At 59.9% G+C, this 22,143-nt stretch overlaps 1 protein-coding gene across 3 annotated transcripts; it reads right to left on the bottom strand.

Moving 5' to 3' along the window:
• Nucleotides 1-864: 864 nt before the first annotated feature.
• Nucleotides 865-18,318, bottom strand: Aspg (asparaginase). Of its 3 annotated transcripts, XM_023705670.1 has the most exons (16): nt 18,177-18,318; nt 12,529-12,637; nt 11,983-12,094; nt 10,467-10,592; nt 9,791-9,874; nt 9,210-9,336; nt 6,851-6,963; nt 6,213-6,395; nt 5,989-6,102; nt 5,584-5,706; nt 4,544-4,639; nt 4,236-4,399; nt 2,744-2,830; nt 1,511-1,610; nt 1,199-1,261; nt 965-1,075 (listed from the first exon to the last, which is right to left on the bottom strand). In XM_023705670.1, exons 1-16 carry the CDS (start codon nt 18,256-18,258, stop codon nt 1,055-1,057), a joined length of 1,704 nt encoding a protein of 567 aa, XP_023561438.1. In that variant the 5' UTR covers nt 18,259-18,318; the 3' UTR covers nt 965-1,054. The 3 variants fall into 3 exon arrangements, with proteins under 3 accessions (XP_023561437.1, XP_023561439.1, XP_023561438.1); XM_023705669.1 differs by lacking the exon at nt 1,511-1,610 and having other exon boundaries at nt 865-1,075; XM_023705671.1 differs by lacking the exons at nt 1,511-1,610; nt 10,467-10,592 and having other exon boundaries at nt 865-1,075.
• Nucleotides 18,319-22,143: the final 3,825 nt, after the last annotated feature.

Here is a 22,143-nt window from a genome sequence, read left to right on the forward strand (position 1 = left end):
GCAGGGCTCTTGGCTCACAAATGCTTGTGCCCCTGGCACCTCCACAAACAGAGCTCCATTAGGTGTGGGGCAAAGGCCTCCTGGGCCCTGCTGTCCCATGTGGCATCACTGGTTGTGCAAGGCCAGGCACACCTGTGTCTGGGTGAGGCGCTGGTAGGCTGCCAGCTACAGTCGCTTCAGGGCAGGCTGTGCCCCAGGGCTATCTGGGGCCTGGGAACCAGGCTGAGGAGCCCTGGCCCAGCGCGCCTGGGCGCCAAGTGCTAGCTCTTGAGTAATGTATGTGCCCAAGCTCCACAGGGCACATGCCCTAATGCCAGGCCGTCTTCTCACACCCCAGCTCCAGGAGCCGCAGGTAGGTAAACAGAGGGGTGGAATTCTGGTGTGAAGAGGTGCCAAGGTCAGGGGAAGCCAGGGCTGCACATAGTAGTGGCAGGTGGCTGGGGGCTCTGTCCTGGGGCAGGTTCTGCCCCTGCTGGGCACCTAAAGCTTAGATCAGATGCAGACCTGGTGCAAGCCCCTGATTTCAGCCCCAGGCAGACTCTGCCAAGGCAGGTGGTGGCTGGGTCCGCAGGCACACCTGCAGCAGCCCCAGGCTGGCACTCTGGGCCAGTCAGCTCTTCCCTGCCTCTAGCAGCAGCCCCAGTGGGTAGGGGTGAGGCTCACTTAGCCAGGATGGAGTGAGCATGGCAGTATGCCGGCTGGAGACAGTGTTGGGTTCTCTACCACCTGCAGGCCTGTCAGCCCCTACCCAGTCAGCAGCCTCAGGTGACTGACTGTCCCTTTGGTCTCCAGGTGCCCTCTCCTCCCACAGCCAAGGTTGCAGCCCGACAGACCCACCAAGCTGAACTCTGGGCCTGGGAGGCAGCCATCCTGCAGCAACTTTATTGCCATTCTGCCCAGTGAAGACCTTTACGCTTTGTCATTGAGACAGCCTGGGGGACAGGCCAAGCAGTGGAGTGCTTCCCGCTGGGCAGGGCTCATGAGTCTCCTAGCCGGCCGGCCGAGGCAAGGTGGCAGATGGAGGAGTGGCTCACGTTCAGCAGGACACTGCAGGTCAGGTGCTAGGCAGTGCTTCCTGGGAACAGGTGGTCTCAGAACTGCCGGCCCAGAGGTACCTGGATGCAGGGCTCTGCCGTGCCCCCTCCCAGGCCCTGTGTTCTGGCCCAGCCAGCCCTGAGAACCCCGCAGTGGGACTCACTGGGCTTGCAACCCCCAGGCTCCGCAGGAGGGCCACCACCTCCAGATTCCCAGCAGCTTCTGCCTGTGGGGGAACATAGGGGCTGCTCAGGACCAGAGGCCCCTAAGACACCCTGCCCTCTCCCTTACTTCCAGCTCATGCACTCAGGGGCGGGGGCCCACGTCCCTCCACAGTGCCAGGCCTGGGGTCTGAGAAAGGGAAAGGAGATTGTTCCCAGAGCTCCTTGTAGAGAACAGCAGGGCAGCAAGGGGCAGGGAGCAGGACGTCCTGGAGGCGAAGGTCTGGGGAAGGCGCAGGAAGTGGTGCACTCACGACTTGCAGAGCGCTGCGCCCGTCATAGCCCGGCTGCTCCAGGTCAGCCCCGGCCTGCCACCAAGCCTGCAGGCCTTTCGTGTCTGCCCTGGATGCCAGCCTAGGGGTGGGGGAGCTGTCAGGCCTGCTGGGCACCATCCACATGTGTGCCCCTGCTGCCACTCCGGGTTCCACACCGCCTGCGCCAAACAGCTGATCTAGCAGCACCCTGCCCGGAGGCAGGAGTCTCCCTAGCAGCTGCTGGGGCCTGGAGTCTGGTTTCACTAGTGGGTGTGGCCGTGACTCAGGTGGAGGCAGGCATGTGGGCACATGGGGTACAGCACAGGACCATGCATGCGCGCGCGCGCACACACACACACTCACTTGCCCAGTGCCCCCATAGCTGCATTTCATAAGGGCCCAGTGTGGGGACCCCAGCAAAGGAAGAGGGAGACAGGAGGTACAGTGGCCCTGCAGACAAAATGGGTCCTTGTCCAGAGGGCGGGGCTGGCTGGCCTGGAGAAGAGATGTCAGGACCTTGGAGCCCACCCCAGGGCTGGCCAAGGAAGGACAGGCCCCGTCCGGCCCGATGACTCCCTCCTCTTCTGTCTGTCGTGGTTCCATGCTGGCACCCAGCAACTTCTGGGTGAGCCACACTGGGGGGCACCTCCCAGACCCCACCCCAAACGCCTGCACAGCAACCCCCACTGCACCCCTCGGCAACCCTCTGAAGCAGGGTTCCCGATGATGGGCTCTAGCTCTGGCTTCTGCACACCTGGCTATGCCTCAGCTTCTTTGTCTGTCAGCGGAGCCACCTAGGCCTGCCTAGAGTATAGCCTGGGGCCAGATGAGGGGCCTGGCTGGTGCCAGGGTATCAGCGGCCTCCCCTGTGGGGCAGGCTCCTCACTCCTCTTGCCCACCCCTCCTTCCCAGCCAGTCTAATTCCAGTGGTTGTCCACTTTCTGGCCTAGGGCCCCCGGCTACAGGGACAGCAACAGGGGTACTCGGTACCTGGTGCAGGGGTCTGCCACTTCTGCTTCGCGTAACTCCCCTACCTGCTTGAGCCCACATGCAGCACATGGTCACCACACATTCCCTTGCTGGGCAGTCCTCTCAGCCAGGAGGGACCCAGGATGTGCATGAGGGGATATGGGCTGTCCTGCTTCGGCCCCCGTGCCCTGGCCAGCTCAGCCCATCCCTTGCAGCATGCCTGGCTTCCTTCCTCCAGGTCTGGCCCACGCTAGCCACCCTCACCTGCACAGCTCTGTCCCTGTGTCCTCTAGGTCCTGGGGAGTCAGGCAGGCCCCAGCCATCCGCAGCAGCCCAATGGTGCCCTGATGCCTATGGTGAGAAACGGTGCTTGTCAGTGCGGGCCACAGACATGGCTCTCACGCAGGCCCATGCAATGCACCCTTCTCCAGGTCCCACCACCTCTATGACCTCAGGCCCAGGCTGGCCAGGCAGCTCCCTCCATGCAAACCACATGCCCAGGTGGTGCCTCTGGCCCATCCCAGGGACAGCACCTGGATGGCAGCCCTCACCTGAGCCCTGCTGCCCTGGAAGCTGTGATCACTCACCCCAGAGCCAGCTCCAGGTAGACCCAGGACTGACTGCCCTGGAGGGTAGGGGACAAGGCCCTGCAGATGGATGCCAGCAGTGGGTCAGCTGTCGGACACCAGGCTGGGACCCAAGCTGTGGCCCATGGTGGCTCCTGAGCCAGCCCTCCAGGGCATGTGTCCAGGTAGGGCCGGGATATAAGTGGGGCTCCGCAGGCCAAGGGCAGGTATGCCCAGGCAGTGGGGCGACCTGACTCCACTGCCTCACAGAGTACATGTAGCTCACATGGCCACCCTACTTTTAGGGAGCTTGGGCAGCAGAGCTCTCAGGGTGGCTGGGTGCCCCGACCTCTCCAGCCAGCAGGGCCAGGCAGGCAGCCGGGGAGGGGTGGGGTGCGCTTATCTCATCTCCTTGCCACTTGCCCACACCCAACGATGCCCAGGTGTGGATCTGCAGCCCACTTCACCCCAGCTGCCTCAGGGGTCAGTCCATAGCCCTTCCTGCTATCCTGGAAGTCCGGGCTGTTCCTCAAGAAGGTTAGTCCTTCCCAGGGACATGGCCCAGCAGAGCTGGCCCTGGACCCCTGGCTTCAGGGACAGGTCTGTGGAGCTCAGGCAGGCTGAGGACATGGTGGTTAGCCAGACAGCTGATGGTGTCACTAGGCCAAGGCGGCCTCTTCACCAGAGCAAGTAGAGGCTACAGGTGGGGACTTAGCCAAATGACAGTCCCAACTTGCCACACACCCACACACACTCCCAAGGATGTGGAGACTCGTTCTGCCCTTGATGCTGCTTGGGTCGGGGATGCCCATGGGGCCCTCCTGCCCAGGCCCTCTGGTGGCAACGAACCTCCTTTCTGGCATCCCAGGGCCTGTGGATGAGCAGGCAGGCAGGCAAGGCAGGGACTCACTGTGATGGGACCCCCCCCTGCTGTGCCCACAGGCTCTGCGTCTCTGGGGACCTGAGCACATGACAACTATCTACCTGCTTGCCCATGCCAGGTGCCCCAGGAGCTCTTGTGCGTTGCCAGTGGCTCTCCTTTTCTAAACCTGGGCCTGTCTGGCTCAGCTTATAGGTCACGTCCTCCATATGGCCGTCCTGGATCACCCCCCAAGTCAGGCCACCTGGTTTCTGCTCAGGCCAAGCAGGTTTCCTGCCCACACATCTGCTGCAGTGTCCAGCCCAGGTACCTGCCCCGCACAGCCAACAGGAGTGGGCTGAGGCCATCCTGGTCACGGGCATCCACATCTGCGCCTCTGTGCAGCAGCATGGTGACCACACCCTCTTGTCCCCTCCGTGCAGCTACATGCAATGGGGTCTGGCCGTTACAGTCCTCCAAGCACAGGTCACTGTCCTGGGAGACATGAGGGCATGCACCAGTAAGAGAGGACTGAGGAGAGAGGACAAGAGCTGCCAAAAGGCCTGGCCAGGCAGAGGGCACAGGAGGGCTGGCGCTCCCTGCCCTTGCCAGGGAAGGGGCTGGTACCACAGGGCTCACCAGCTCCATAAGCGCCTGCAGAGCCTTGAGGTCACTTGCATGGGCAGCAGCCAGGGCCAGGCTGGGTAACATGGCATCCCGCAGCGCAGCCACCTCCTGGGAGGACAGCAATCCCTAAGGCCTGAGCCATGCTCTGGGGTCCTGGCACTCCAAAGTGAAGGGCAGGCAGAGTCCACCCCATGGGGAAAGTGCTGGAACCACACACTTTGGGGCCTCACTACCCCACCGAAGGCCTGTGCCACCCCTCGCCCTGGAGCAAAGGCACAGACTCATGTCCACCCTCTGGGTCTGTCTCCACTAATGGTGACCCAGCCTGCCACCCCCTTCCAAGTCCACTTCCCTTGTCCTTGAATGAGTGAAAGGGGTATGGGTCAGGAGACATAAGGGCTGCTCCACATTCCCCACCTTCCTGTATGAGCCAGTGCCAGTCACCTAGGGGCTCCTCACACCACCTGAAAGTGGGGTCTCACAAGCAGTGTGCTCAAGCCCCATGGCACAGCCTGATCACAGAGCTGCTGGCAGCTGGCTGTCCCTAGAGGCATGAAGGTCCCAGGCCCCACCCTGGTGACAGGCCACATGCTGCAATTCTTCTCATCTGTCCTGCTGGCCAAGCAGGCAGATCACAGTACTGCCCTGACAGCTCTGCCAGGGACAGGAGCCCAGCAGACCCTTGGCACAGTGCTCATGCCCAGCCAGCCAGGGCCCACCCCTGCCCTCCTGCTCTGGATGCCCAGGTGGGGGGGGGTGCTCAGAGGAGGGACCACTTGTAAGGGGTGCTGCATGGTGGGTGCCACAGGATCAGAGCCTAGAGACGCCAGTCTTGATGCCTCACACCCATCCTATTCAGGGGCACCTATACCCCTGCCCCCTGGTGCCGCCCACCTTGGGCTCCGAGGGGCCCTGCGGGTTACCCCTGCTCCGAGCTCCAGCTGCCTGCAGCTACAGCTAGAGCTGAATGACAGTAGCCATGGGCTGGCTTGTCCCCAGGGTGCATGGCCCCACTGCCTCTCAAACTCCTGCGACTGTCCACACTGGCATACCTGGCCACCACTCAGACCAAAGAGCCAGGCAACACTGCGCCCCAGCACAGTGCCCTGCAAAGAGGACCTGTGCTTGTCCGCCACTGGCACTGTCATCTCCCCTCGAAGATCCTTGCCCAGCAGCTGGAAGAGGACACAAAGGCCACTAGGCTTGGCCATGCAGCTCAGAACGCCACCCACAGGCTTGAGGTTTGTCTCTGACACTGCACTCAGCCGCACCTCTGAGTCCTGGCCGCCAACTAGCAGCCCAAGGGCAGGAAGCCTCCAGGAAGGCCCTGGGCCTGCCTACCCCAGGACTGGAGGCTTCCAGAGATGGGGGGGGGGGGAGGTTGGGCAGAGACGCAGAGCCAACTGGCGCGTGCACACATGTGGGCCCGCGGCCCAGCTGCCCAGCAGCTCACACACCTTCTTCCTGTGACCCAGGCTCAGCCCTGGCTGGCCCAGCACAAACGACAGCTTGGCCAGGGCGGCCTCTGAGGTCATGTCAAAGCCGGAGACGATGCTGGCGCCTGCCTCCGCCTGCAGGGAGGGCAACAGGGTGGCTCTCGCAGCCGCCAAGCGCCTTCCTGGAGGTGGGGGTCAGAGCCGCACTGGCCCGCACCCTCCCATGCCTCAGTTCCCCGCCTCACCAAGCCTGATGCATAGCCTGGGGTCACAGGGCCCCACAGACAGTGACTACAGTTAACAATGATCAGGCCTCGCTCGGCTGCAGCCTGAAGCTCCTGCAGCAGGTCAGGCTTGGTGGGTGCATTGCCTGAGCCGAAAGTCTCCATGACCACGCCTTTCAGGGGGGGCTGCAGGAAGGCCCGGACCTGTGGGACACATATGGGCAAGTAGCTAAGGACCCAGGGCTGGCCCCATGCCTGCCAGTGCAGTACAGAGAGGCCTTGTGAGAGTGTGTCCCCCATAGGACCCCTCACCCCAGGGCGGCAGGCCCTGGCTGGCCCAGGCTCTCTATCCCTCCCAGCAGCAGGACTGAGTGACTAGTACCAGAGACAAGAGGCTGTGTTAATGGGCACCAGCCTTGGGCGTGGAACAGCACAGGCTTTTGGCTCCCTCTGGCAGTTCAGACAGCTGGGCCGACCTGAGTTCTTGGCCCTTCCCACACAGCCCCATATCCACATGAGGTGGTGGGAGGACCACAGGGCAGTGCCCACCATTCCACCAGGAGGGCCCAGTCAGAGGCAATCAGAGGCGCAGCAGGTGGATTCCAAGTGGGGGTGTAGGAACATGGGGCAGCCTGGGGTGCAGGGCAGGGCAGGCCTACCAGGGAGGCAGGGATCCCAGGGTACAGACGCAGTATCCCCACATTGCGTTCCATGCTGCTGTGTACCACCAGTGCATCCTTCCCATTGGCTGTCCGCACCAAATCCTGGGCCACTGAAGACAGGTACTGGGTGTGGGCCCCTCTCTCCCTGACTCCCTCCAAGCCCTACTTGCTGGGCCCTGCCAAGCTCTGGGGTAGGCCCAGGGGAGAAGGGGTGCAATGTCCACACCGTGGTGACATGGTGGCCTGGAGGGGAGCCAGGAGGCCTGGCTGAGCCTGGCAGCCCACACGGGAGGGTACAGGGAGAGAATGGCCGTCCAGGCAGATGCCACAGCAGGGGCAAGTGGTCTGTGGGCCAAGCCCTGGGTCCCCCACCAGCCAGCCTCACTGTCCCTCACCAGGCACCACTGTGCCCCCTGCCCACCAAGTCGGTATGTAAAGAGAGACTCCTGGACTTCCTCACACTTAGGAAAAGAAGCCTCCATCCAAGTGACCCGGAAGTACTAGAGGCCTTGCTGCTCCCCTCCCCGTGCCCAGAGTACACCCAGGGCTCTGGAGGAAGTGGGGGAAGAGACCCTCTGGGTCAGCGCCCTTAATCTTGACTGCACAGAGGACCTTGAGTTCAGCCTGCTCGCGGTCAAGGCCCTGCTCTTCCAGCACAGGGCTGGTAGCCATGGGGGGAGGGGGCGTCAAGAAGCCTGGCCCAAGCCCTGCAGCTGCAATGCCCAATGGGGCACACACTGATGAGCCTCCTGCACTAAATGGCACCAAGGGGACCTCCAGGCCAGGCCAGGGAAACTGAGGCCTTTCCCTGGGGTTCATTATAGTCAGGCTCAGGGTGTGTGGGAGCTGGCATCAATGTAGGCCACTTGTAGGACTTGCACTGAAGTGAGGTTGGAGTGGGATCCCGCTACCCCTAAAGGGCTATGGCTGCTAAGGGAGACGGGAAGGAAACCTGGGCCGCCTGGTGGCCACCGCTGAGGACGAGGCTCTGTTAAAATCCCCAGGTCCAGAGACCAGGAATAGGGTACAGGGGTGGGGGAAACAGGCAGTGCCGGCCAGGCCAGGTCCGTGCAGCCTCATCCCCTGAAGCTCCTGGCCTGGCCCCGCAGTGAGGGCCTCTGCAGCACGTGTCTGGTGTGGCTCTGGGAGGTCTGGGAGGGAAGGAGCTGCCCCTGTACCAAGGAGGGCACCGGGCTCTGTGCGGTGGCACAGTTGAAGCCCCTGTTGCGGCCACAGCAGCATCCCCTACCCCTTCTCCATTCCAGGTGCCACACCTCCACCTGGTCACCGGGGTCCCCCACTGCCCAGAGGTGTGAGCGGTGGCAGGAAGCCCATGGGAGGTCCCACCACACTGCCCTCAAGCGTGCAGGGGTGGGCCTGGCTCTATCCACAGCAGCCGCACCGTGGGCCAAGTCTGGGGTTTCTCAAGGCAGTGCCAGAACCTGCCAGGCAGGCTGAGGTCAGCGTAGTGGGCGGGGCGCAGGCTCCCACACAGCTGCCCCACATCACACCCAGCGACGCCAGCCTGAGGCTCGAGTGCTGGGTCGGCCTCCTTGGGCGGCTGGGTGGGGGCAAGCTGCCCTGCAGGTGGGGCTGGAGGCACTGGGCTCTGCATGCAGCGAAGGCCCTGCAGTCCAGAGTGTTGGCCTTGCAGCCCACCCAGGTAAGGAGCTACCTGCAGGGCAGCTCCCACAGCTCTGGCCACAGCTCCTCCCTATGCTCAGAACCAGTGAACCTGTCTGCAGCAGTACCAGCTCCACAGGAGCTCCCAGGAGGCCTCAGGAGTGTGAGGAAGGGGGTACAGGTGAGAGCCGCAGGACAGGAGCCAAGGCTCAGGCCTGCCTGACAGTGGACAGGCCCTGGAAGCCACTGCCCAGCCAGTCAGCTGAGAACAGGCCCACCCTGCCACACCCACGGGGCCCAGCCCAGGCAGGGCAACAGGAGCCTGGGATGCCCCAAGTGAAAGCCAACACAGCGGGGCCCCTGGAGGCAGGCCCCGCAGACAGGAAGGAGGCTCGAGCCCCTGTGGCTGGGACAAAGTGAGGCACAGCAGGGCCAAGCTATACCTCAGGACCAGGGCAGGCTGGGAGGCAACTGCACCCTCAGGACAGCGGGCCCTCAGGGACAAGAGGGCCAGATCTGCCCCCCAGGGATGCCTCAGGACACCAGACAGACCCACAAGGATAGAGAAGAGTATGCCGCATGGTGGGCAGGACACATAGAGGCAGGACCCCAGACCTCTCCTCCAGGACCTGCCCAAGGACTCCCCACCATGCACCCTGGCAGAGCTCCGCCTGGCACCTGGCTCCATGCCAAGAGCCCCCCAGCCTCAGGCCTCACTCTCCAACAGGCTTACCTGTGACATCTGCATCCATGGTGGCCAGCGGGGGCAGGTTGGGGGAGGAGAAGGCCCCAAACCTCCGGGTGTCCACCTTAGTTACCCGGTTGCCCCGAAACAGCTGATTTTGGATGAACAGGCAGACCTGCAGGAAGGAAATTGTCCCCACGTCTGCCACACCCATGTCAATGCATGAGATGTGACACTGGGAAGCAACAACATAGGTTGCTGGCACTGCCTCTGGTCATCGAGACAGGCCACTGTGACATCTGCTTTATGGGCTTCCAAAGTCCTGTTCCTGCATTCCTGGGGCTGAAGCCTGGAGCCCCACACTGACTGCACCCCCTGCCTGTATTCTTTGGGCAGTCTTGCTAAAATGTTAAGGTGCCTGGGCTGGGTTCAAACTTGTGATCCTCCTGCCTCAGCCTCCATCAGTACTGGGATTACAGGCCTGCGCCACCATGCCTGGCTCCAAAGCTAAGCCACAAACCTGATGGGACCCTTATCTGCAGTCCCCCAAGTGCCATACCCACAAGTCCTGTGGCTCCTGGGGTGCACCCCCACCCTGTTGATTTGCCCCATGCCCAGGCACCAGGTACCTCAGGGATGACGTACTGGCCGGCCATGAGCAGAGCCCCCAGCAGGTTCTCCCGACTGTCACTCCACAGCGCATATATGGGCACCTGGGGAGAGGCTACTCTGTAGGCTAAGGCCCAGGCAGGTAGGGTGGGCTCTTTTCCAGCGAACCCCTTAGGACAGAGGCAGCCGGGGTCTGCGGGGAGGGGCAGCCCACCCACCTCAAGGCTGCCAATAGTGGTCGCCACACCCAGCACCTCAATTTGCAGGCCTGTCCCATGAAGGCCAGGTGCCTGGTCTACCTTCCCCACCACCCCAGGGGCCACCAAGACAGCTCTTGCCAAGCCCCATGCAGTCAAGGGACCCCAATTCAGTCTTTAGTGTGGCCTGGTGGGGGTCCAGACCTTCCACTCTTATCAGGTCAAGGTGAGAAGAGGAGTATCATGTGCCCGATCGCCTGAGCTGGCACTGATGAGACACAATCATTGTATGAAGAAAGAAGACGAGAGGCAGGGATGTGGCTGATGTGTCCCCAACACAAGCTGGGAACCCAGGCATGAGGCCCAGCAGAGGAGGAGAACCCAGCACCACAGGCTGTAGGTGGTTGGGCCCATGGGGTAGGTATGCAGCCTGGAGTGGAAGCCCAGGGCCCAGCCCGGCCTTGGGAGGCCTCTGCTCATGAGCAGCCAGCTCCATTACCTGGGCGCCAGTGAGGATGACAGGTTTGTGCAGGTTTTCCAGCGCGAAGGACAGCACGGAGGCTGCAAAGGCCATGGTGTCTGTGCCGTGGATGACCACAAAACCATGGTACTGCTCGTAGTACCTCTGCAGGAGGGGTGTGCTCAGGGTGGCTGGGGTGGCAGCCACAGAGCTCAGGACGGGCGAAGGGGCTTGGAGGCCCCCCATGGACCCCAGGCCCCAACACTCCCCTCAGCCCTGCACCCTGGTGGTTGGCTCAGGGCATCAGGATGTAGGTCCTGGGGCTCTTGACACCCCTCAAGGGCAGGTCCCACTCCCAGACTGGCAGCCAGGGCCTCCCTGGCAGAGTCAGTCAGGAGGGGCACCCAGGGCAGCAGGGGTGGCAGAGGGGACAGCCTCGCCATCTACTGCAAGGGTAGCATGGGCCCGGGCAACTGGCACCAGACAGGGGCTCTGGGAGGCTGAGCAGAAGTAGACCTGACAGGAGTCCCACTGCTGAGCAGGCGCAGACGGCTGTGCAGGAAGCCCCTGGTCACCACCTCTTAGCAGGCACTGGCCTGGGCTGTGGCAGCCAGGAGCACAGCTCTGCGCAGAAAGGGACTTCTGGCCATGCCAGCCTGGGCACGGAGAGGAGCTGGGAGCCACAAGGGGGCCGTGTGCTCTCGTGGCCACAAGAGGCCACAGCTGTAGGCTGAGAGGCCAAGGTGAGGCGCCCCGACCTCAGCAGAGCAGCCCAGCCCGGCCCCAAGGGAGCTGGTCCTGGCTTAGCATGACCCAGGCCAGAAGGGTATAAGGGCTGCCTCACTGCCGAAGCAGACCCCAGGGTCTCAGACTGTAGCAGGGGTCACAGCTGGGTCTGGAGGCCAGTGTGTGAACAGGGCTGGCCAGGAAACGGGGAGTCTGAGTGACCACGCTGGCTTTCTTTAGGTTCTGGGAATTGAGTGCAGTAGCACTGCCCGCTGAGCTAATCCCAGTCCTCTATCTCGTGAGATGGGGTTGCCCAGGCACATCACGAACTCGTGACAGTACTGCCTTAGCCTTTGAGTAGCTGGGATGACAGACGTGTGCCACTGCACCCAGCACACCAGGGGCTTTTAAGGGAAGCGGCTACGAATAAGGTTGGGCTGGGAGGGCTTGTGCAGGAGCTGGGACTGAAGGCAGAAGAAAGAAGGGCAGCCTGGCCATAGCACTCAGCACTGCAAACCGCTCGGCTCCACTCAGACCCCTTGGCCTTAAGCCCACAGCACAGCTGGGGCGGGGGTGGCGCTCAGGGCCAGTTAGTCCCCGGCAGCTGCACACGGCCTGCCCCACATGGCTTAGGCCAAGCCAATGACATGAGCATGAACACAAGGAGCTGGCTGCCAGACTGCTCCCTGGAAGTGGCCTGGCCTTGGTGCCCACCTACACCTGCGTGGGATGTGCCCGGGTGCAGTCCTGCCACACCAGGCGCCACACCTCAGCTCCAAGGGACCCCACTGCAAAACCTGCTCCTCTCCTGGCCCGCGTCCAGCCCTACCTCTATGGTCTGGGCTATCTCGACCCACTCGGTGATGGTCATGTCGCTGGAGTCCAAGAGGGGCTGGCACTGCAGCACTGTATAGATGACCCTGGGGCCAGGGCTGGCAGGGCTGCAGGAGGCAAACACAGGCTCCCTCTCTGCTCCTTGAGATCCAGAGCTCCCGGGCCACTGCTGGGGTCTCAGCACCACACAGGCTCCAGCACTCTGCAGAGGCCTCTCCTCTCCCTAGAAGCCCCAGGTCTGGGGCCCGTGCCCCCAGGATGGGGTGACAGTGTGGGCTGAGACAGTTTGTCCCCAAGCAGTGTCCCTCCTACACCTTCAGTAGGCATCTGGGACCAGCCCAGGAAGAGGCTGGCTGGCCCTGAGGACAACACACAGCCCAGCCCCCGCCTGAAGGGTGGCAGGCCAGCCTCAAGACTCCTGGGGCTCCCAAGAGGGACGCCCTCACCCCGTGCGTGGAAGCTGCCACCCTGGCTGTGGAGGGCTGGAAGACTGCAGCTGCCCCTCGGACCCACCCACCCTGCCGTCAGGAGCCGCACTCACGGGAGCACCAGGGTGTCGTCCGGAAGGCCCAGGGCCCGGGCACACTCCGCATCATGGAATGTGGGCAGGGTCCGCAGCACAGCAGCGAGGCCTGGGCTAGGCACGAGCACTACGGGCAGAGAGGGCAGTGTGCGGTCAGGATGGGAGGCCCCCTGACCCACTGGGTAGGGCCAGGCCAGGCAACTCTCACAGAGCAGCAGCAGTCCCAAGTCCAGAAGCCATGGCTTCCTGCCTCAAAGCCAAAGCAGATTCTGCACCTGGAACCCAGAGCACCACCTGCTGCTCAGCTGGACCCACTGCACCTGTGCCCCATCCCCAGCGCTGTCCATGCTCGGCCAAGCACAGCCCCAGCCTGTCTTGCAGGGCAGCCACAGGCACCCACTATTCCACCCCCTCCCCACTAGGCGCGGCTGGTGCTACCTGAAGGTGCTGCCCCCACCTCTCACCAGCAGGAGCTTCCAGGCCCAGCTCTGCCAGGCCATAGTACCCTTCTTACATATTGTCTTGCTGGCCCTTGTATCCAGCTGGCAGGGATTAACTGTGACTTCAAGTCCCACCCATGTCTCCTAACCCCAGCCCTTCAGTAGGAGGACAGGCCCAGAGCAAATGCTGCCCCCCACATACACAGTTCCTTGGGCCTGTAGCCTGTCAGTCTCACATAACGTGCATCTAGGAGCAAGCCAGCCACACGCCCCTCAGCATCTTGGAAGCGAATGGCCTCCCCAAGAGGAAGCACATCCTACTCAGATGCTGGCCATGCTGCCGCCTCCCCCCAGTCCCAGGTTCCTGGCCACTACAAGCATCAGCCTTTCTCAAGGCTAGGGCCAGGTTCTCGAGCCCACGTGGACTGCTAGCCACACCTTGCATATCCTGGGGTCAGCAGCCCAGGGTAAAGCCCACCTCTCCCTTAAGCTCCTGCTGCAGGCCCCTCTCCGCCACCAGCACCATTACCACTTCTGGCCTGGCTGATTTTGGCTGGCCTGAAGCCCCCTAACATTGCCAGCTGTACTCAGTTCCCATGGCCAAGTCAAGAATGGGCCACAGATTCCTTGGACTCATTCAGCACCTCGTTCTCTCTCCCTGATACAAGAAGTCAGGAGCCTGGCAGTCTTCAGAGCTGGCAGGAGCCAGCGTTTCTCTCCTACCCTCTCACCCTCCCATCTCCACCTACCAGGGCTGTAGCTGAAACCTCTCCCCGGCCACCCAGAGTGTCCCAGGCCTATTGAACTGTGTTTATGGCCCTGTCTCTCCTACCAGAGAAAGAGACCCCAGAGAGAGCACCTGAAGACCCCCTAGTCCCCCCGGGCCTGGTGCAGCCCTTGCTGGAAGAGTGAGCGATGCAGGAGGGCTGGTGATCAGCTGCTTATGAAGTATCCTGTGGGCAGGGCTCGAGGAGCACACGGGGAAACCAGAGCCTGTGTGCGTGTGACAGACCTGCAGGCTCTGAGGATGCCCAGGACAGGCCTGCCTCTATGCTCAGGAGCTACCACCACTCAGCACGGGGCCAGATGTCCCTCCCCATGTGCGGTGGGCTGAACATGCACACACGGCCCAACCCCAGGACCTGTGGATGGCGCCTCTCATGACAAGGCTACTGCGGGTGTTCTGACGCCTAGGAAAATGGAGAGGCCATCTTAGATTTCCTGGAGGGGCCCTACATGCTGGCACAAGTCCCTATAAGGGGGATCCATGGGGAGCCTCGACACACATGCAAAGTCCGATGTTCAAGAACTGTGCCCACTGAGGCATGAGCCACCTAGAGCACCCTGACCGCTGGCACTCTCTAAGCTCTTCCCGCCTAATGTCCCTTGCCTTCTCTCAGACCGGGTAAGCCTCCAATCTCTCTCCCCTTTCTTCCTCCCTGCCATCCTTTCCTTTGCCCCACAAAGTCAGATTGAGGCTCACCCTGCTTTTCATGCTTTTTAAACTCCAGCGCTGGCCTCGAAAAGCACCCCTGGGAAGGCTGCAAAGATGTTTGCCTTGTTCAGCAGCTTTTGCTTACAGCTTTGGGTCCTGATTGGAGACACCCACTGGGGAGCTGGCTGCTCTCTGCCCTCTCTCTGAGCTCCAGTGGGCAACGCTCCCTCTTCCACCCCCCCAGCCTGCCTTCTGAGAATCGGCCCCAAGCTGAGGCCCAAGCGGCTGGTCTTTGTCTCTACATGGCCTGGCCAAACTTCCTGCTGGACAGCAGCTCTCAGTGGCCAGGACATGATCCTTCCGACTTTTCCACTTTACAAAATGACAATTAATAGGAGATAAGAGTTTGCTTTTACTTCTTGGTTTTGGAATTATACTAGGTAATCATAATTGTCGTTCTTTTTAGCCACTGTCTGTGCCTTTTGCAAATCCCCTTATGATATTACTTTAAAGGGATGTTTTACTCTTGTGGCTGAGGTCTTGTATTCCTGTTTTATGTATGTTACATTTAGACTCTCTTGAACTTTTGACTCGCGACTGCAATGGGTTTTAATCTTCTTAGCCCTAAGCAGAAATAATGTTCGAGCGCCATCTAGCGCATTTGGTAAAAAGGGTCTTTTTATGAACTCGTGGTCACCTTTTATTTACCAGCTTTTATTTGTCCCTTACAGAATGCTAAAAGCAAACCTGCCAGGTTTCTCCAGTCCCCCTGCTGAGTCCCCCAGCTGAGCGCCCCCCACACCAGTGGCCAATGGAATGCTGACCAGATGGGCAACTGGGCTCCTTTCCAGAGACGCTCTCTGATTGCATGGAGCAAATAAAAACCGAAAGGACATCTGAGCGGTCACCACCTGGGCGGTCCCCCAGCAGATATCCAAAGTTCCCTCTGTGGAAACTAGCTCTGGAAGGCCTGGATGTGCAATGAGCCATCTCCTATTTATCGTCCCACCTCACTCCCAAGGAGGACCAAAGGCAACTCTCTCAGTGACTGCCGGGTGTCCTGTCTCAGGCTGACCTGTACTGAGGCTGCTGGAGCTTTTCTCAAGCCTCCACCAAGGGTCGAGCTACCCGTCTGGACTTTCCTCTCTCTACTAACAAGTTAGAAACCCAAACCTTCTCCTTCCCCTTCCGTCCGCACCCGCTTGCCTCCCTCCCACGCCTATTCCTCCCCGACCCCCTCACGTGTCTCCCTCCTGGCGCCACTGATCATCTTGAGACAGGGGCCAAAGGTGCCAGCCGCCCTTCTGGGCATCGGCCAGCCGGGAGTCCTGGGGGTGCCGGGGTGCGGGACCTTAGAGCAAACACCTGTGCCTAGCCTGCCCCGCCCAGAGCCCATCTGAGGCCACAGTCCTGGTGACACCAGAGAGTAGGCACAGGCGCCGCCGTAGAAGTCAAGATCCAGTCGGTGCTCACACACACAGCGGGACCACAGCGCCCGCGCACAGCCCGCAGGTCCTACTTGCTTCTGAGCCCAGCCCAGGTAAGAAAATCTCCAGCCTGCAAGCAGACCTCCTGTCCCACGCTGGATCGCGGGATCCCGGGGCATCAGGCCCCGCCCCCGCCCTGCCACAAGTCTCGGCCACGCCCCTTGGCCGCGCTTGCCCCTGTGCCCTCGCCTCCCCGCTGCCCGCTGCCCGCTGCCCGCTGCCCGCTGCCGGCACACGTGGCTGCCCAGCTCCACGAGGGAAGAGATCACGCCAGGCCGAGCCCACCACAGGCCGCCTTCCAAAGGCCACTGCCGCTCCTCCTCTAACCTTTGCTCAAGCGCTCTCCCAGCTTGCACTAGCCACTCTGCCAACACCCAGTCCAGACTGCCCCTCCCTTGCCCTCCTGCCCCTTCCTCTGTCAGACCTCTCTCAGGTCCACCAGCGCCTGAGCACTTCCTCTTCAGATCCTTAAACCCCGTTTTTTCCAACTCCCCAAAGTTAACTTTAAACCCCTTGATTAAGCTTACAACAACTGTTTGCCTTTAACAAGGGACAACAGCTATCACAAATTCCACTTGTGTTTTACACTTGCTAATTAAGACTGACATGCTTAAGATTCTCTACTGGGTACCCAGCAACTGAAGTGTAGAGACTAGAACTAGAGAGATAACTGGACTAAGAGGACAATCAATATTTTGACCCTGGCCTTCCAAAGTCGGCAGAGACCCAAGACATGGAAAAAAAAAAAAAAAAAAAAAACCTTTTCCATAGGATCCTACAACTCTGGTTACCCACAGGGAGACCGATGGGCCCCAGAAAACAGAAACCCACAAAGATGTGCAGTGTGCCTAAGGAGGCACCTAAACACGTTCTACCATGCAAGATGGACCCACCCATCCGGGCAGCTCACACTTAGGAGGAGCTGAGAAGCCCTGTACTGGTTCCAAGAGTAAAGCTTCAAGAGGCTTCCCTGACCTTGATAGAAAGTGAGGTCAATTTTAATTAACACAGGTCTCATTTAACTTGGTCTGAAACATCTAGCAGAAAAGTATAATAAAAAAAAAAAGGATAAACTTTTTTCATGGCTATATGCCCTCCAAAATGACAGCTATCCACTGTAAAGGACACCTTGGCTGGCCTCTCCCTTTGCTAAAGAATGTGGGAGACACCCTGCCAACAGCATGAGAGGGTACTTGGACCAGAAAAGCTGAATACTGTGTATACATTCCTGATCCTTCTAATGTCTCTATAGCTATTCAAGATAATAGATGACAAGTTAGGGCCATATCAGATTTTAAGTTCCCTACACTGTCTCCTTAACCTCTTTACAGAAGGCTGTTACTGGGTCTTCCTAGTAAAACACTCATTAATTGTAATCATATTATCTTGCTGATTTTATTGCTTCGCCCATGCTTACAGAACTGGAACTGCTTCTTTGGCCCAGTCTACACAGTGGCCAGAGATGCACAAGCCAAAAGCCAGGTCTCGAAATAAGGAACAAAAAACCAGGCCTAGAGACTCTCGGAGAAAGAGAAACAGTGACACCTGGCCTAATGGTCTGGCTCCATGTGGGTCACCTCGGGAGGCAACCCAGCCCCAGCCCCTCACCCCTGAAGGTTCTTCAGCCTTCTCCTGCCCTCACCTGTGAGAGCTCACTTCCCATGAGATCAATGCACCTCAGCAACTCACAGGCGGCCTCCCCAGACCTGGCCCCCGGGGTCTGCTCCCCTTCCCTGGCTCCTCAGCTGTCACTCCAGATCACAACCCCTGGCCAGCGCCAACACACTACTGGGTCAGACTCCCCGCGGGCTGAAGCCAATCGCTGCCGCTCCAACTCGGCCTTCCTGTGCCTCTCAGCCCCGCAGCACTCCAGGTCCCCCACACGCCCTTCATGTTCTGTGCCCTTCCACGGCCCGAGACGCAGCCCTCGGACTGGAAAGGCGCCTCTGACTACTCATGTGTTCAAGACCTTCCTGCCTGGTGCTGCTCGCCTTCTTTCAAGCCCTGTATGCAAGCCGCTTCTCTGCATTCCCTACAGATGGGCATTCACCCTCGCGGCCGGCACCAGGCACGGAGAATTCCACGCGCCGGGGCGTTGCCTTCACAGCCTGCTGCCCTGCAGTGGTCGCTCAGCCAGGGGGCCTCGGGGCTGCTTCTGAGCGGTCCCGCCAGGCCGCGGAAGGAGACGGGGTGGAACTGGGCTCGCCAAGGAGGGCGCACCAGAGAAAGGCACGTGGCCCGGCCGGCAGGCGCAGGGTGGGCTCGCCGAGCTAGCTCAGCGCGGCGGCACCCAGCCGAACTTACCCCCGCGCTCGCTGCGCATACCCAAGGTGCCGCCGGTGTAGACCACCAGCAGCTGCCGCTCGGAGCCCGGGGCGCGCGCCATGGCCAAGGAGGCCAGTGCTTGGGGCCGGGCCGGCCCTGGGCCCGAGGGCAGCGGGGCGGGGCCTGCGGGCGGCCGGGGCGGGGAGAGGGCTCTGCGCCCGCCGGTGGGGCTGGGTGGCGCGGGGCGGCGCGGGACGCTCAGTTCTGCCCCTCGCTCTCAGGGCTGCAGGTTCCCGGGCTCCGGCCCGTTGCACCGGCCTCTGGCGGGCGGTTCGTGGCGGGCGCAGCCGGCGAAGCAAAGCTGATCGCCTGGTAGGGGGACTGGCGGATCCAGGGCCCCTCCGGAACACGCCCTCTCCGGCGCCTCCTCCCGCAGAGCCGGAAGCTCGAGCCGGACCTCAGCCAGAACCCCAGCCGCAGGGCGAGGGGGCGCCTCCGACGGACCGGCCGCACCCCGCCCGCCGTGTTGCCTCAGTGCGGCTCCTCCGACAAGTGTCAGAACGCCGGCCAGCCAGTTAGGCGCGAGCGAAAGCCTGGCCCTTTGTGAATGAAGCTGAACCCAACCGCTTTGCGGACTCCCTTCCCGACTGAGCGAGAGCGCAGGGCTGGGCGTGGACCAGGCCCGGTGGGGGATGCGGGCACAGGGACCCCTCTGCCTCGCGGGCTCGGCTCTCACTGGTCCCCGGGAGCGCCCAGGGCCGGCTGCTTTACCCGCCGGCAGAGTCCTGAGGCGCAGGGCTCCGTGTCTGTCCACGCACACTGGTGCCCCTACCCGCGCCGAGGGCCCCCGCGTGCAGTTCTCTTGCCTGTGTGGGCCGGCCCTGTGAGCTCCGCCAAGGCTCGGTGGGACCGAGTCCCCCAGAGGCCGGCCGCTGGGTCCTGGCGCCGTGTGCCCCCGCTGCCCCCAGCTGCAAGGATCGGGAGGGGAGCGCCTCAGGGCAGGGGTGAGAGGCCTGGGTCGGGGCAGCCTTGGAGCCTGCTGGGAGAGAGGCACAGGGGCTCCCGAGCCCTGTGGGGCAGAGGCTGCAGCTCCCTGCGGTGGGCACTCATGCACGCACGCGGGGAGCTGCTCCTCAGACCTAGAGTTGCCTGTCCATCTGGAGGGAAGAGGCCACCTGGCCTGCCTGCGCCAAGACCTCCGGGTCGCCTCTGCCAAATAAGACTCCCACTCCTGGCTGGGCTAGTACCTACGGCTGGGGCTGCTCCCAGGGCCGCACCCCTTCATCCCAGGACAAGCGCGCCACTCTGCTCTACGTCTGCCTAATAAAGCATCTTACTGAGCATCCTGAAAACCTTCCTTAGCAGGCATCTGAAATCTGCAAACTTCTGCGGGTGGGTAAGCTGGGTTCCTTATGTCAGCCTCGGGGACATCCTTGGACCCAGCCTAGTGGCACCATGACATGGCAGCAGTGTGGCCACTGATCCAGATGAGGCAGTCACCGGGTAGGGGCGTCCTCAGGACAGTGTGGGCTCAGGTGAGGCACGGTCTCTGTAGCAAGGAAAGCCCCCAGAGAGCACATCAGCAGCAGGGGGCGTCCTGTCACTCCTGAGGGAGACCCAAGGGCCCCTGAACACTCACCACACTACATGGTGCTGGAACAGCAAGATGTTCACACAGGAAAAGCAAACTCTGACCCTTCTCTTGCCAGACACAGAGATGAACTTGGGGTGGGTCAGCCAAGTGTCCACACGGATAATGCTAAGGCCATCAGGGTTCAGAACAAAAGGTGGAAGAGTTTCTTTGTGGCCTCAGTAGACCAGATTGGTTATTAGGAAATGCTAGGCACTAGCCGTAAAACGAAAGTGATTCTCAGAATCTCAAACTTCTGCTCGGTGTGGTGGTTCTCACATGTGATGCCAGTTCTTGGGAGACGGAGGCTGCAGAATTGGGCCACACAGCAAGACCCTGTTGCAGCAACAACAGAAAACCAGTGAGGCTAAATTTAAGACCTACATGCGGTCATTAAATAGGACTTTGTGGTTATTTCTAACTCAGATATGACAACAAGCCACAGGCAAAAAAGCAAAACTACACACAGCTCACCCTGTGAGCATCTAAGGACAAAACTGACACAGTGAAACAAGTAAACTACAGAGGGGTGGATATGTTTGCAAATCAGTAATTATTTGATAAGTAGTGAACCTCCAGAGTACATGAGGGATTTCTGTAACTCAGAACACAAAATCAACTGAAATAAAAACAGGCAAAGGACTGGAGTAATATGTCTCCAAAGATGATATGCAAATGGTTAATGAGCTCATGAAAAGAATACATCATAGTAGGTGGGGCTATAGCACAGGGGAATAAGCACCTGCCTGGCAAGCACACAGTCCTGAGTTCGATCCCTGGTGCTACAAAAAAAGAAGAAAAGAAAAGAATGCATCATTAATCATCAAGGAACTGCAAATCAAAACCATGAGACACCATCTCACACATTTAAAAAAGTGCAAGGACATGGAGAAATTGGAATCCTTGTGCATTCCTTGGTGGAGATGTGAAGTCACACTCAGTATGGAAAACACTTTGGAGGTTCTTCAAAAATTTCTATTTATTTTTGTACTTTACGTATTTGGCACAGGGTCTCACCACGCAGGTCGGACTCATGGTGACCCTCCTGTTTTCAGCCTGACCAGTGCTGGGATTGCAGGCATGCACCAACATACCAGACTCAGTCACCAGCTCAATGTGTCCCAGGGCTCCGACACAATGTGAGCAAGCCTTGAGGACATTATTATGTGAAGTAAAATAAACCAGTCCCTGAAGGCTCCCTGTGTGCAGGGCCCAGACACCACGGTCTGAATGTCCTCGCACAGTGATGTGTTGGAAACTTAGCCCCACTGTGACAGTGGGGGAGGAGAGCCTTGGGGAGGCGTCGTGAGGCTTCCGCACCACCTTAGATGCGTTCCTGAGTGGGAGAGTGGACAGAGACAGTCACTGCATACGTGGAAACACAACACTAACTTACGGAGCAACCCAATACAACCCACGAGAGCACCTGGCAGAAGAGTACACTCTGCACGATCCCCTTTGTGTCAACTTCTGCACGTTTAGCAAAGCTCTTTCACAGTGAGAGCCACCTGCAGGGCTGCTGAGCACATGGAAGACATCTGGGTGGAAACACCCAGGACTTCAAGCAGAAGGCGGGTGTATGGCTGGAGAAGCCCCAAAACACACTGCATGTGCATCCCCAGAGGAAAATCTGACCTTAGACCATTTTAGAAGGGAGAAAGTCTCTGATTTTATGTTTAGGGGGAAAAGAAAGGGCACACGCAATGACAATCAATGCCAAAGTCCTATTTCTAACCCCAGTGCTATCTTTTAGTTTTATATCATCTCCAATCAAAAGTTACTTTATTACAGTAACCTCAAGCAGCCAGTAATACTACCAAGCAACAAAAGTAACCCAAGATCTCCTGAGACTTCCCACCCTGCTTACATCGGGCTGGAGTCTTGGTTTCTATCCTGCCGCGATCCCCAGAAACGTCTCTGACGGGTCTTGCCCCTTCAGTGCTGAGCTACTGGCGACAACTGATATAGTCTGAATGGTAATATTTAGGGAAACTTCATATTTGGCCACAGAACCAGGGGTAGAGCGAAGCGTGCCGCGCCAGGGAGACGGGCTAGATGGCAGTGCGCTTCTCTCAGTGGAGTTTCAGTTCCTGAGAAAGAAAGTGTTCCTTAGACAAAGAGGTTCACTGAAATCCAAGCAAATAGCTCACCACGAACATTTTCAGCAGAAAATCTCCTGTGAGAGACAGCCCGCCACTTCCTAATTACAAGCCTTCCAAAGTACAGTCTAATTTCAGAGTGCCTCAAGCCTTTGTCTGTGGTCTTTTAACATTACACTAGCTCTCTGCTAAATGGCATTTTCTTCTTTTGCTTAAGAAAAGCTCTTTCAACTTCAGGTATTGTGATAATTATTCCTTTTTTTTTTTTTTTTTGGCA

This window comes from Octodon degus, unplaced genomic scaffold (assembly GCF_000260255.1).
Source record: "Octodon degus isolate 3935 unplaced genomic scaffold, OctDeg1.0 scaffold00226, whole genome shotgun sequence".
Classification (NCBI taxonomy): Eukaryota; Metazoa; Chordata; class Mammalia; order Rodentia; family Octodontidae; genus Octodon; species Octodon degus.

Bases quoted from the DNA above. Each gene is read 5' to 3' on its own strand.
- Aspg (XM_023705669.1), bottom strand. From the start codon at position 18,258: ATGGCGCGCGCCCCGGGCTCCGAGCGGCAGCTGCTGGTGGTCTACACC. The intron at 9,337-9,790 runs GTACCTGGTGCC...TCCTTCCTGCAG, and splicing joins GCCAGTACGTCATCCCTGAG to GTCTGCCTGTTCATCCAAAA. The intron at 6,103-6,212 runs GTGAGGCGGGGA...CCCTCCCTGCAG, and splicing joins CAGGCTATGCATCAGGCTTG to GCGGAGGCAGGCGCCAGCAT.